Source organism: Synchiropus splendidus, chromosome 16 (genome assembly GCF_027744825.2).
Source record: "Synchiropus splendidus isolate RoL2022-P1 chromosome 16, RoL_Sspl_1.0, whole genome shotgun sequence".
Classification (NCBI taxonomy): Eukaryota; Metazoa; Chordata; class Actinopteri; order Syngnathiformes; family Callionymidae; genus Synchiropus; species Synchiropus splendidus.
In genome coordinates this window covers 6575860-6590370 of record NC_071349.1, presented here as the reverse complement: position 1 = coordinate 6590370, position 14511 = coordinate 6575860, and the positions used below count along the sequence as shown (strand labels likewise).

At 42.7% G+C, this 14511-nt stretch overlaps 2 protein-coding genes across 4 annotated transcripts in view; one reads left to right on the top strand and one right to left on the bottom strand.

Annotated features, from left to right (window-relative positions):
• tfb1m (transcription factor B1, mitochondrial) overlaps positions 1-14511 on the top strand; it is a 47854-nt gene that overhangs the window by 1161 nt on the left and 32182 nt on the right. For all 3 annotated transcript variants that reach the window (XR_008412616.1, XM_053844353.1, XM_053844354.1), the window contains exons 2-6: positions 1235-1377; positions 2737-2888; positions 2995-3103; positions 5144-5295; positions 5753-5872. Coding sequence is in view for 2 of the 3 variants with exons in the window: in XM_053844353.1 (XP_053700328.1) it covers positions 1245-1377; positions 2737-2888; positions 2995-3103; positions 5144-5295; positions 5753-5872 (666 nt within the window). In the remaining variant the exon portion in view is untranslated. The remainder of the gene's footprint in view (positions 1-1234; positions 1378-2736; positions 2889-2994; positions 3104-5143; positions 5296-5752; positions 5873-14511) is intronic.
• The window catches only part of LOC128746950 (filamin-A-interacting protein 1-like), a 52996-nt gene that overhangs the window by 25081 nt on the left and 13404 nt on the right, over positions 1-14511 (bottom strand). The window lies entirely within an intron of this gene.

Genomic DNA, 14511 nt, shown 5'->3' with positions numbered 1-14511 from the left:
AGGGGACACCTTGAATAATTGTTGACAGAAGACTGTTTACGCATGCCACACAAATGTAGTCATCAAATAAGCTCTGTTTGATTCTGGAACATGGGAGGAAACCAGAATTTATGCCAGAAATACATCAAACAGCACAGGTTGCCTCAAGCTGCAGTTGATCCTCTGAAAAGAAACCCAAGAACAAACACTGTTGTTTTATGGTCCATTTTATTAATGTGTCCCATGAGCAGTATTGCATCCGAACAAAATCTAGTCTTGTTATGTAAAAAAAACAGGTATTGTTTAATGACATTTTGTCTCCCAAAATACTCCGCACACTAAGGCATCCGTGTTTAAGTACTTCCTATATACACCAGGAGATGGCGACAGAGTTTACGTTATCGGATTCAGAACGCTAAACAAATAAACTTATTCTGTTCCCAAGCAAATCTTTCTTTGAGGTTTCCACACAGTCCACATCTAAACGCCAAAATGAAGTCACCAGCAAGCCCACTGAATTATAAAATGAAAAAATAACATCAGCTGCCATTCACTTCATTTCCAAAGGTCAAGACTAACCTCTTGGGAATTCACTACAGCCAACATCACAGGATCTTTCATTATGTTGCCCTTTTCATGTCTTCCTCCTCCTGGGCTCCATGTAACACTTAAAAATATATATGATACCGTGTCGCTTTTACACCTGTGTTAATCTGCTGAAGTTCAGATGTCTCAACTTTGCTCAGATAATTTATTTGTAGAAAATGTCAAGACGCTCACTTTTTAAATGCCATTCCTCATTGAAGCGCAAAACTCCATCATGGACTAGAGCAATTCTGTGTACATTATCATATATATCATGTGTTATAGAGCGAAGGAAATGAACTTGAATGGAGTGCTGCTCTGACTGGCGGCTTTCTGAGACAAAGTGATGAAATTGAAGGTGGCCAGGGCAGCCTGGCAGGCTGGGTGACAAGTCCGAGATCACATCGCATAAGTACACACCAACAGGAGATAGATCAGTTTCAAGATGGCCTGGTCCAAACCATAGAGGAGGTGAATGATGCTCACAGGCAAATCACAAGTTAAAAAGAAATGCAAAAATATTAAGAACTGTTCTCTAAACTGCTCCTTTTCAATCCCCATATCTGACATAATGATGCTTGGTGTGTATGTGAAGTATATGTCAATGAGAAGTTGTTCACTAGAAGAGATGGGATTGTAATTAACATTAATTCCTCCATATACATTCCAGACGGAGCACCATGGCTGCCCGAGGGAAAGTGGCATCTTTCCGCCTACCTCCTCTGCCCACGATAAGTGAGCTGATAAAACTCTACAAACTGCGAGCCAAGAAGCAACTCTCACAGAACTTCCTCTTGGACCTGAGACTCACAGGTCAGTCTCTGCTCCACCGTTTCCCCCTCAGCTCTAACTGCATTGCACCAGCCTGCTTCCTCAGTTTCCCCTCTTACTTTGTCTCCACACAGGCACAATGGCGTGTTTTTCCTGTGCACTTGATTGCACAGCTCCAAATAGTCGTGTTTCCTAGTATCGGAACTGACAGGCTTTTCTGTGTGTGTGAGGTTGAGTAGATCTCCTGCTAATGTGAATGGATCCTGTCGATTGTTTGGAGTTCTTACCTTCATTTGATTATCAGTAATGCAGCGCTGGCTTTTTTGTCCTTGGACAAGGTGACTGTTGGTTTAATGCACCGCGTCTTTATCACACTGGCGGCGAGACAGCCATTGCTGTATCACACGCCACCATTAATCTCTATTTGGATGCACCTGACTGCCACAAAGCCATTTGGTTGGATAGTTCTGTGGTTTACATTATTCATGAGAGCTGCTAACCAAGACTGTCGGAAATTGTCTTGTTTTATTCTGATGATAGAAGGATGGATTCATTTCCATTTAAATGTTGGACCACCAGTCCATTAGTGGGTTGTGTATATACATTTTAAAATACTTGTAGGTCTCACATGATCTCCTGAAAACCCTCCAATGGAAGACAGCTGTATTGTCTCTCTTTAGCCGTAGATGCCATGAATCTACTCTAAGTCTCTGATCCATGAGGTCACTGTTGAATATTTCCCCTCAATGTGGGAACACACTGGATCTGGCTGACAGCATCACGGTTTAGAAGACTAAGATTGTTGGAACTCTTTTGGAAGACATTTAAAATGAATCAGACAAGCAGGCATCAAAATAAGTAGTACATAAGAACAGCATCAGGAACATTCATCGTCTCATCATCCTGACACAGTGAAAGTAGTAAAGCTGCTTAGTGGTTTTCCGATTGACCTTTTTCTGGTCGATTCCTAAACGCAGCAGGGCACTGAAAGAATAGATGAAGCTTTCTTTACTGGTGTGGTCGAGGGAATGAAGTAAGGGCATTTAAGTTCTCTCTGTGGCGTGTGTGTAAGTAAGTGCTAAAAGTGCATCCATTGTTCGTCCACTTTTTTGAGTCTCATGGCATTTCTTAGTACCTAGCTATGGCTTTAAATTAAAGTCCTTCAACCAGTCAACACCCACCAGTACACACATTATACCCTCAGGATTGCAGCGACTGAAAGGTGCTATTCTTCTCTGAAAGTGCTTCCATAACCCTCCTGCCCTCACTTCTTTCAGGGTGACCAAGGTCTTCAAGACACAGCCGGAATAGCCTCTTTTCTCGCCCACACAGTTCCAAGTTGACTTTATTTTAACGCTACCATAGCAGGCTGACTCAGTGGTCAACATTTTCATCTTACAGACAAAATAGTCCGACAAGCAGGGGATTTGACAGACGCCCACGTGTGCGAGGTGGGTCCAGGTCCTGGAGGACTGACGCGCTCCATCCTCAACTCCGGGGTCAGAGACCTTCTTGTGGTAGAGAAAGATTCCCGCTTTATACCGGGACTAGAGGTAAATAATCCAGTCTATTAAACAGCGTTGATCAGTTCCACCAAACATCTGCTTCAACTCTAAAATTGTTTACAGTGACTGATGAGAGCTTTCCTTTTTTCCTCAGCTGCTGTCAGAAGCAGCACCAGGGAAGATGAGGATCGTCCAAGGAGACATTCTCAACTATAGAATAGACAGAGGGTTCCCCAAAACTGTCTCCAAGCCATGGGAAGAAGGTGAGACGATGAAGTGGGCTAAATATAATACACGTGTTCCTCGTGTTTTTGACTGTGCAAGCTTCTCCCATCTGCATCACTTACATTTTGCTAGTGAAATAAAAGTAGAGACAGATCTCTACATAAAGTTCTCACGTTTTCCTACCACGTCCTGAATGGATCAGGCTTCACTGGTGACACACTGGTGTTTACTAGTCTGAATGTTTGTGCTGTTACATAAAAAAGGTATTCATTTTTAAGACATTGTAGACGGTCAGTATGTAGTATTTTGCTGTCCAATTCCGTGCAAATGCAGGCTACTCTCCAATAAAGGTTAGCGTGTCTGGAGTAGGATTGCTAACTGTCCTTTGTAAAGGGACGCCCCCTTGCCATGCATTCGACACATCCAATCACATGGGTGTGATAATTCTAATCATGAAATTTCTAATACAGTGCTTCATTTAGAACAGCTGAAAATTGTGTGAATAAGTGGTACCATATAAACTGCATTTAAGATGACTCCCTCTAATCCCCCGGCTGCCGCCACCCTTTCACCAAGATGTCAATTTGTTTGTTTCTACGCTGGCTCTGTACAAAGAAAAAAGTTGATCAGTATAAAATAATTAATTAAAAAGCTATGTATCTGATAATACAGTACATTTGAAATATGAGCAACTTGTTACAGCATGTCATGTGAGTGTCAGATTATAAAATTTGCCATGACAGACAAATATCATCTATATAGCAGGCTGTAAACTTCCGACACATGAGAAAAAGGTGTTTTCTAGTTTCTGTGTTCTAGTCTATTTATTCTATTCTCCATACTATATATTCTATATCTATCTATTATTGACATTCTATTGTTGGCTGTTATACAAACATTCCTCAGGAAATTGTTGAACTCCTTGTTTTGAAGACCCGCAGTTTTGTGTGAGAAAATGTTATCATTTAGAAATCATATTGAGATTTGATAAAACCTTATAAACAAACCACAACCTGAAAACACCTTCACCTTCACCTTCTTCTGCCGCTTATCCGGGGTCGGGTCGCGGAGGCAGCATTCGGAGCAAGGAAGCCCAAACTTCCCGATCCGCACAAACCTCCTCCAGCTCCTCCCGGGGGATCACGAGGCGTTCCCAGGCCAGACCAGAGACATAATCTCTCCAGCGAGTCCTGGGTCTTCCCTGGGGTCTCCTCCCGGTAGGACATGCCTGGAATGCCCGAGCCACCTCAGCTGGCTCCTCTCGATGTGGAGGAGCAGCGGCTCCACCCCGAGCTCCTCCCGGATGACCGAACTCCTCACCCTATCTCTAAGGGTGCGCCCAGCCACCCTGCGGAGGAAACTCATCTCAGCCGCTTGTATCCGCGATCTCATCCTTTCGGTCATTACCCAAAGCTCGTGACCATAGGTGAGGGTGGGAACATAGATCGATCGGTAAATCGAGAGCTTCGTCTTGACTCAGCTCCCTCTTCACCACGACGGTCCGATACAGCGACCGCATCACTGCTGCCGCTGCACCAACCCGTCTATCAATCTCACGCTCCCCTTTTCCCTCACTCGAGAACAAGACCCCGAGATACTTAAACTCCACCACTTGGGGCAAGAACTCTCCACCGACCTGGAGAGAGTAACAAGACTATATATAAGAACTGCACAGCCTTTGTCATCAAACGCCACACAACTTGTCAGTGTTGCTGTGCACATTGCTACAAAAGTTCCTGGAGTATTAAAGTGCAGCATAAGCTCTCAACACAGGCTCCCGTCCGCCTCCGTCTTCAGCTCTGGTTATACCCGCTGCGGTGTTTTCAGGGCACCTCAAATATTATTATATTATTTCATTTGTTGTAATGTGTTTTTAAACTGGTCCGTCAGGTACTAGTCACTACTAATACAATACGTATGAAACAATAACAAACAAGGGTTCTCTTTACATGTATAATTTGGATTTCACCAGACAGTTTGTCTTTCTATGAATTGAGTTGAAAACCACCACTTAGTCTATGTAGTCTGGTGTATTTGTTTCAACCACTAACTGTAAATCTGCAAATGTATCTTCCCAGATCCGCCGAATCTACACATCATTGGGAATCTTCCCTTCAGCGTGTCGACCCCGCTCATTATCCAGTGGCTGGAGCACATGGCCGACAGAACAGGGCCCTTTGCATTTGGACGCACTCGACTCACTCTCACCTTTCAGAAAGAGGTTGCTGAGGTGCGTGAGTTCTTTGATTTATTTTGATTTTCAGTCTACCCTTACCTCTATTACATTTCAAGGTGGATTTATTTGTTTTTTTGGAGCAGAAAACATTACGAATTATGCAGAACTCTATTTAGAATTTAGTGATGTCGTCACTATTTCTTTTTATCCACAGATATTCCATGTACAAAACAGTAAAATACGCTCAAATCTTTCAACCCGTGGTGAGAACACAAAAGTAATGATTGTCAGCAGCTCTAAACTGAATTCACTGCAGACTGAAGGTTTCCATGCTGATTTTGACAACCTGTTTGGTACAAAAATATATTCTGTTGTGATTATGCTACTGGAAATAACGCTTTTTACTGAGTCAGAAATCAATGGCAACTACCAGAGGCAGCATTTTCTGACCTTGTGCTACTTATTGTGAAGCCTGAATTAGTCATTTGTATTTGTTGTTCGTCCCATTTAGCGGTTGACGGCTAGCACGGGTAGCAAGCAAAGGAGCCGCCTGTCCATTATGGCGCAATATCTCTGCACCGTCCACAACCGTTTCATCATCCCAGGCCGGGCCTTCGTCCCCAAACCAGAGGTAGGAGGACTTGAGATATGGAAGGGAAGTGGTATTAAGTTGAACAAGTCTTGCAGTTGCTCTTTGTTGGACTGACGCTCACTGTCTCTTCAAATCCATCCTCTTGGCCTCCCTCTTGCTTGCATGTTTAAATGCTGCCACTGAATGTTTCATTCACGTTTGATAAAGTCATGAATAAGTAACAGCTTGCGTTCAAGCTTTGGTATAGCTTTCAAAGTGCATCTGTTAGCTCAACACCAGCAGACGGACACATGATTATTTCACAGTTCCTACAATAGACGGCAGTGGGACATCGACCTCTTCACATCTTCTAATCTGGGCTCCTCATCTGCTCCTCTGCCCTCTTGTCACGTCACCATCACTCATCGCTCCCTCATGCTCTCTGCTGCAAGGCTTCATTAAGGCTGTGTTGAATCAGTGTTGTCTCCGCTCTGTCTCTGGTCTGTAATGATGCCTGCAGGGTATTTGTGATGTGGCACCGCTGCACTCGGCCTTGTAATGTGGGGCTGCTTCTTTTTTGGGCCTAATGGATCATGCCCAAATGGAAAAATATATGTGTTGATGATTTCAGAACACAGAAGACAATTATTTCGTTTTATACTGACAATGTTAAAATCACTTTTTCAATATCAATGTGATGCAGCAGTATTTGTCTTCACATAAGCAGAGTTGGTGGTCAGCCACTTTGCTTATTGACTGGGACTTGGAAAGCTTTGTTTTGAACTTGTCGAAAGGAAAAGTTTATCACTTTTGTATGGCCTTTGAATTATTGAATTATCTTCAACATGGTGAAGAGAACAAAGTCGAGTTTTCTTGTTTGAAACATGAGGCTGTTTTGCATGGGAGGATGAAGTGTGGTGACCTTTACCTCAAATGCCATCTTTGCTGGCAGTTTTCATCAACATGTCTTTGCCCAAAATGTGCTGTTCCATGAAGGCTGGGACGATATGCTTTCATCCCCATTTGTGGGTGCCAATTGAATTCATGCTGCGATTCTGATATCTAGACATAATACATGAGTGGTAGTTATAAAACCAAATCAGGCTTTCCAGATGAAAATTGGTTGGTCAAAATAATTGTGTTTACAAGTGGCACACAAAGCAGTTTGCATGCAGTTACAAGGTGCAAAGTGGGCCATCTGTCTGTAAAATCTTGGTGGTCTGTCTGTCTGTCTGTCTGTCTGTCCGTCTCTCCATCTATCTATCTATCTATCTATCCATCTATCCATCTATCCCTCTATCCATCTATCCATCTATCCATCCATCCATCCATCCATCCATCCATAGTATATATATACAATATATGTATCTCTCTCTCTCTCTATATATATATATATATATAAAATCGAAAATGGTTGTGTTGTCATTACATTATCAATGCTGTCAGCTGAATAGGATGAGTCACTCTTATGCTCAGTTTGGTTTTATAACTTTCTTGGTGTGCATTAAAGTTTAACAATACTGTTAAAATTTTGAAAATGTCTGCCCGGACTAATGGACAGCTGAGCGGAGTGGTTTTGAGACAAGTCCTCTGGAAGACTCAGGAGCTCACTTACATCCACGGACAAATGAAACCATGTTCCTCCGTTCCCAAATTAATGGATAGGTGTTCCGGCGATGGACCATGGCTCCCTTGAAAACGCCCGAGCGCTTTAAGAGAGCCGCGGTAGGTAAATATTTAATTGGCTCCGTGGTGTAAAATGCAGCAGAGTGAATGGCACCACAGCTGATTGTTCATTCTCTCAGAAGAGAGCGCTCCCAATGATTATTTCATCACACTCAGCTGCCACTCGCCGCTTTTCCGTGTTGTATTTCTACATGTCAAACTGTATCTTAATGGACCTGAGCGTGCCAGATGGCACTGTAAACGTGGACACGTGCTTTCATGTGGATTTGAATGTAGCTTGTATATAAACAGACATGTAAATGTTGGTCGAGTGCTCCACATGGCAGTTCAGTTACGGGCACTTGGCTGAATTGATATCATTAGATGGGATGATAGTCTGATGAGCAGACCTCCTGCGGCTGGTGTCCTACATAAATCAGTCTTTATTAAGTCTCTGCAGTCTACATTTTTACCCGCGCGTCATGAGGTTACTTATTAAGAGCTCACTGGCTCAGCATTGTTTTCACATCAGCGTAAGTACGCAAAATTGCACAGACAATAAAAATGTCTGCCCTGATTTACACAGAGGCTCAAAGGTTGTAATAGATTTGAGGTTGTGACATGGAGATCTCAGACTGAGAGAGGGCTTGAGGAAATGACTGCTGCATGGAGTCCTAACTGACTTAACAGCAGTACTACTTGGTTTGTCCGGTTGATGTGCGTGAATATAGCACAGTGGAAATCATTTTAAAGGGTTGTTCTGTGGCACTTCGTGTCAGGTCTCCTCGGTAGCTGCAGGATTCATCCATCATCTACTACTGAGTCGGGGAAGAACTCTAGTATTCACATAGCTTCATTGAACCTTGTTTGTTGTTGTCTTCCTCTTCTTCCATCTCCATTGTTCTTGGTCCAACTCAGCATCTTCTTCCCTGATCCTACTGCTTGCTGAGTGTCTAAACCATACATCATTGCAGTGACCACTACTGTCCTGGAAAGCTTCCCGTTCACTCCTAATATCAGAGCTGTCTCCGCACTGCCTGCACTCTCTTCTTCACCCCCCCCCCGATCTCAGTCGATGACCCCTGCATCTTCCGCCTGCCTCCTGTATTCACACACTTGTTCTATATTGCTTCTAACGCCCTCTAAAAACCATAATAAGCCATTACCATGCATGACTAACTGTTAATGTGATGCTCCCAATAACCAATAAATCACTTCAGTGGTCTAATTGCTGTTACTGTCCTGATCCCACTGGTGCGTTGGGATCACTTGTTAATGAAGGAAAATCGACAACTGTGACTTCAGTCTTTTGCCTGTCTCCCGTGCTTGGTCCTGGGGGTCCACCTCTCTTTCACTCATCATCAGAGAGGTGAGCTTAGTTCGGGATCCCTCTTAATTACTAGCCTTTACGAAGGCAGTTTGTTAGTTCAGTGAATATGTTATATGGGGCTCTGCAGTACCTTTTCTCGTGACCTTGCGAAGGAAATAGATGGAAGTGAGGTTGATGTGAGCCGCCTGGAGGTGATAGCGCAGGCTAGTAATGAGAGGAAATGTTGGATCCATTTTGCATTAGCAGCCGCCAGGGACGATATTGACGTGGGGTGGGCTGATAGGCTCTTATCCAGCCCGTTTTATCTGCCCGTCTTGTTCTCCTCGCCCCCGGACCGCACCATCTCTGGTGTCACATTGAGTGACTGTGAATGTCCTTGAAGGTTTCCGAGCGAGGCTTTCATGGTGTTCCCTCAGGCTCTGTGCGCCCTCGCCGTGTCCCGCTGCAGCTCACACCTGCTTCTTTCTTTTGCTTATTAGCTCTGATGTTCACGTTCACTCAGACACCTGACCATCTCAGTTTCTTCCTTTTTTTTTTTTATTAAAGCAGCAGAAGTAATTGTATGCATTGCTAATTTATATTCTGGTCATGGGTCAAGGAGGACCACCCTCTCTACTTTCAATACATACATGCACTCATCATCCCCTCTGCCTCTTTACATAGCAACACGCTGAGTCTCCAACTGCATGTCTCTTTCTTCGGCTCATTGTAATTACATCTAACATCTGTCCATCACAAGCAGGTCTTTAAGTCGGGTAGTCGATGCTTCATCACGAGCAACCTGCTCTTCTCTCTCTCCCTCTTATGTTAGAAACTGTGATTGGACACGGCAGAGATGAGAAGAGGAAAAGGCTCATTTAATTGAAGTGAAAGAACTGATAAGTTAGATACGATTGGTTTGGCTTTCAAGAACTGGAAGCAAGTATTAAATTGAAAAAATTTAGCCAGGCGTAATTCAAGAAGTCTCTGATTTATATACATTGTTATAGAAATAAAAAAGCTGTATATCTAATAAAAAAAAATTTAGTTTTCAGCCTAGATTTTTCTAGAGTTCTAAAGCCAAGCTATACATTGGATACTTTAATTACTCATATTTCAAATGCGTTTCACACATTAAAGTTTGGCTTTGCTATGTATCTATATGTTTGCCAAAATAGGTGGGTCTGTACTATTTTAAGTCTGACTTTCTACAGCAAAATCTGAGAGTCATCTCCTTACTGATGATGCTTCCTGCCTCCTTTGGAGGCCGCACCGAGCCCAAACGAATTTGCCAGAATCACAGCACTTGTTTAAAATGATGAACGCCTTGAGCACTTAAAGTGAAGAGAAATGATTCCATTCTGGACCCCCAAAACTCACAAAATGTTTGTGAATAGTATTGTATTAAAGACAATACAGTCGAACATTTTTGCAGTGATTTTAGTTTCTCCCATATTTCTGACCTCTCTTCTATCTAATGTAATCCTGTGTGTGAACGCTTTCCTCCAAATCTCCGTGCACCTTCTGACTTTCTGTTGTGGTTTTATTTAGTTCTCTTTGTTGCAATGCTGATTGATTTTCACACTCACTTTCTTCAGACCCTCGGTTGGAAAAATGTGACCTGAAGTGTGACATGCAGACGGTGGTTACGTTGTTACCCACACACATCTCTGTGGTTTGTCGAGTGAATGATGTTGTGTGGGTTTTTGGATGGGATGTTGCTGAGTGTCTGAGGCTAGCCAGTTTCAGAATTCTAGCTCTCAAAAGAAAATTTTTAAAAATGAAATCTCGAGAAACTCACACACTGTACTTTGTCCTAATGCCAGTAACAAATGTGTTTTTTCTTCATGAATAACAAGTAAATTTGTAAATCAAGCTGTGGGATCCATGTTTGATAGATCCATTTCATCCATCTTCCCATCATTCTCATATTGCTTCTTGGCTTTAGCTAACCCCACATTTTCAGTGTTTCTTGAATTCAGATTGCCTTTTTTCCATTGTCAGATGTGTAAATGAACATGTAGAAAGGCAAATTTAACTCAACAGTTTTCTTGATTATTGTTGTGGCTTGGTGTGCGACTGCTTATTAGCGAACAGTAGTGTTCAATTTAGAATCCCTTTCTGCCACCTTGGCTCTGTTGCTGCATTCAGCTCCTGCGGCACAGCACAGAGGCTCCCTGCAGCTTTTCCTTTCACAAAGAGCATGTGCTACCTGGCAGATTGGAGGAGTTGCATCGAAATAAAGTGTTCTGTCAATATTCAAACCAGCCAGACAGTTGAATGACGGCAGTAAATGAAAGGATTTCTATTGGTTCTATTATTACCTTCATGCGTCATAGTGGAATAACAAGCATTTAATATTTAGTTTGGGTTCTTTATTCTGGATGTTTTGCCTGGGATTTATATTCTCATTTGTCATGTCAGAAATATTAGAGAAATGTGGTATTTAAATAAATGTTATAATATTCTGTGAAAGAAAAATAAAAAAAAACACTTTTTCTGTTAGTTAGTGTTAAGAGAATCTACTTTAAAAATCTTGAAATGCTGTGAACATCACATGTGAAAGTTCAGTGAAAAGAATACAAATGATTAAATTGCAGAATAAGACATAATGTAAGACTTTCAGGGAAGCTCTGACTGCAAGCTGTGTGGACCGAGCGCACAGAAGAAGCACCACAGGGTTGGCCCCTCCTAGTTCCTATTGGTGCTTAGTATAGTGCTTTTGGATCATTCGTGCCAAGATGATGTTACAGACGTCATGCAACAGACACTGACCTTTTCATCCTAACCAGCAATGAAGTGTCATTTCTGCCTGACAAAGCTTACCTTACTCTTGTCCACCCAAACCTAAACACTCTTGAGGCTGAAGTGCCTTTTACACTCTTGCAACAACTAATGCCTTTTTGACCAACAAAGCCTCACCCTATCCTTCAGGAGATTGTTCCCTCTCTCAAGACGAAGATTCTTCTACACCATTGCAGGCTAACCTAACCGTTTTTCCCCCCTGATAAACCTATATCACACCCTCTGGGGTCCCTTGCACCAGAGTAAACTAAATTATACCCATTGCCTAAGCCTAAACCAAAACTCCGAAGGTACCATATGAGAACTAAGAATGAATATTTTCTGTCCTTCGATGCCTTTCCTCCTATTTCTCCTGACTCTTATGGAGAACCTGCCATCCCTTAACCTTACCATTGTCCTCTTGAGGTAAAACATCTTTGTGTTTCAGAATTTCCCTTGAGTGGTTGCCACTCACAGCAGTCACTGTCCGGCACCTCTACCTATTTTCTGCATATTTAGGTGCAACATAAAAGCCAGAAAAGATACATTTTCCAACTGACTAATCCTGTCAGGATTTCAGTATCTGTTTGTCAATAAATTTAAGAGATTGGCGTAGCCAGAGATTGGGTGTAGCCACATGACTACTAATATAGTGACATAGTTGGTTCTTTGACGGGAACAATGAAAGCGTTTGAAACCTAAGCCAAGCTTTTATTTCAGAAATGCCATAGATACTGTGTGTCCAGTGTAGAATTTCTTTTTGCACCACTGTGCTGTGCGAGCACAATAAGACTGAGTCATGCCGCATTGTCTATCCAGACCAATATTATGCTAATGAAGCAAATATGATTTCTCCAGCAGCCTCCAGCAGCATCTTCGGTTTCTGAGTGTATACAAATAAGTTGATTTGCTTTGGCAGCCCACGAGAAGGGAGGACAAAAATTAAGTGGTTCTTCAAAAATGCTTATCAAATATTTAAACACGCTTCCTTTCCTGCCAGTGATTGTTCGCATTATGACCACTCAGCTTCTAATTTGAGCACATTAAGGACTTATAAGAGCAAAAAGGACAAACTCATAAAGCTCTGAACTTTACCAACTGTGCTCTGTGATTCCTTTGGCATCCAATTCCATTACTGGAGCCTCAGCGCAGGTGTTTTGTGCAGCAGTTGAGGTCTGCACCCCGGGTACATACACAAGTATAGGTGAATTTACTGCAGACAATTTGTCATGGGTTTCACAGTTTTGTCCCAGCATTTTATGAAATGACAACCCATATAGAGGCACATATTGAAACACATAAGGAGTTCCTGCTAAAAATTCCTCTGTTGTTATTCAAAGTCCACCATGATAATCGCGCTAATAGCGTGAATGGTGACTGAATATGGGCTTTAATTACGATCAACTCCTCCTAAACACACTGATGCCACATGGACATGAAAAGTGTGCCAGAAGGCCAACTCCTGACAGAGATGGATCTGTGAGGAGACTGCGGCACATTTCCAGCAGATGGTTGTCTGGCCCGGTCGTCGGCGCTCTCTGAGTAATGACAGCATCAGCCGAAAGCCTCCGTCGAACTGCCTCACAGGAGGAGAGCCCTACAGATGTTCCTCTTGTTGACAGCCAAGACCGCAGGCCAGTGGAGCAGAGTCTAAATTAAATTCCATTCTGCTGCATAGAACAACCATTAACTCTGCAAATTGTCCAAGAGAATTTGGCACACAAATAATTGCCAATGTCTCATTTTTTAATTGCCTCTAAAGCTGTTTTCTGTAAACAAAATGGCTGTATTTTGAATTCATGGCAGTGTTTCGGTGGTGAATGTGACCCACCTCAGTCCAGGCGGCATGATGAATAACTCAGCTGTGACCCAAAGTGGCTCGGCTCTCGCATGAGTGGTAAGATTGAAAATAGTGCCTGCAATTCTTTCTTCACCTCCTGCCACACAGTCCAGGCACACAATTCATCAGGGCCCTGCTCCTCTCCTGTAAACGGGGTCAAACATGGTATCAAGAGTATCGGTAAAAGTTATTTCAATGACTGTCGCTGGCACAGCGAACGCTGGAGGACTTGATCTCAATATATCACAGACCGGAGGTAAAGAAAAGCTGAAAATATTCTCCTCCCCAAACAAAATGCAGAGGTTGGCAGTGTTGGCTCGTGAGCATCTCTAGAGATGCATCGCTCCTCCTCCAACACAAAACTCTGCCAGGGTTTGTTCAGAGTCAGCGCTCGCTTTTTTGCAAATTCAGCTTTGTTCAGCTGGCGAACATGTCGTGTTAGAAGGTGAGAATAATAGCAAAATGTCTCCGTAAGGTCATAAAAATATTTCAGTAAGCAATTCCTTTGATTTGTTTACTCGCAAGGTGCAATAACATGATTACGATCAATAGTGAAATGCTTGGTGGGTGTACTGTTGACATATTTCAAGTACGCCTGCACAATGTCCTTTCACTTCCAAGGTTGCCTGTGTGCCGACTGTATCATGCTGGAAAAATAAATGGAAAAAAGAGAAGATATTTTCTTTGACCAGGGTGTTTGACTGAGTGAACTACAGAGCTTGTTCTTGATAACTTGCAGTCAGGATTCCTTTCCATCGGCTTCCTCAGCTTGCGTTGTAACAGTGTCTGTCTCGGTTACAAACATTCATAAAGCATTCCAGTCATATCTTGGTCACCCAATGTTTTTACTGCACTAAGGTGCCGTTTACGCAGAGATGGAAACGGCTATATTCGTTATGTTACATGGAGACTCTGTCATTTCCACGTCAGTCCGACACCTTTTGAAAATGGGTTCCAGTGTGGGAACTTTTTCACCGTAGTCTAGCAACACCTCCAAGCAAAGAAAGAATGTCACTTTTGTTCAATACATTTGTTTCACCTCATTTTTTCCCCTGATGTCTGGTAACTGATCAGTTCATACTAGGGATGCTCTGATCAATC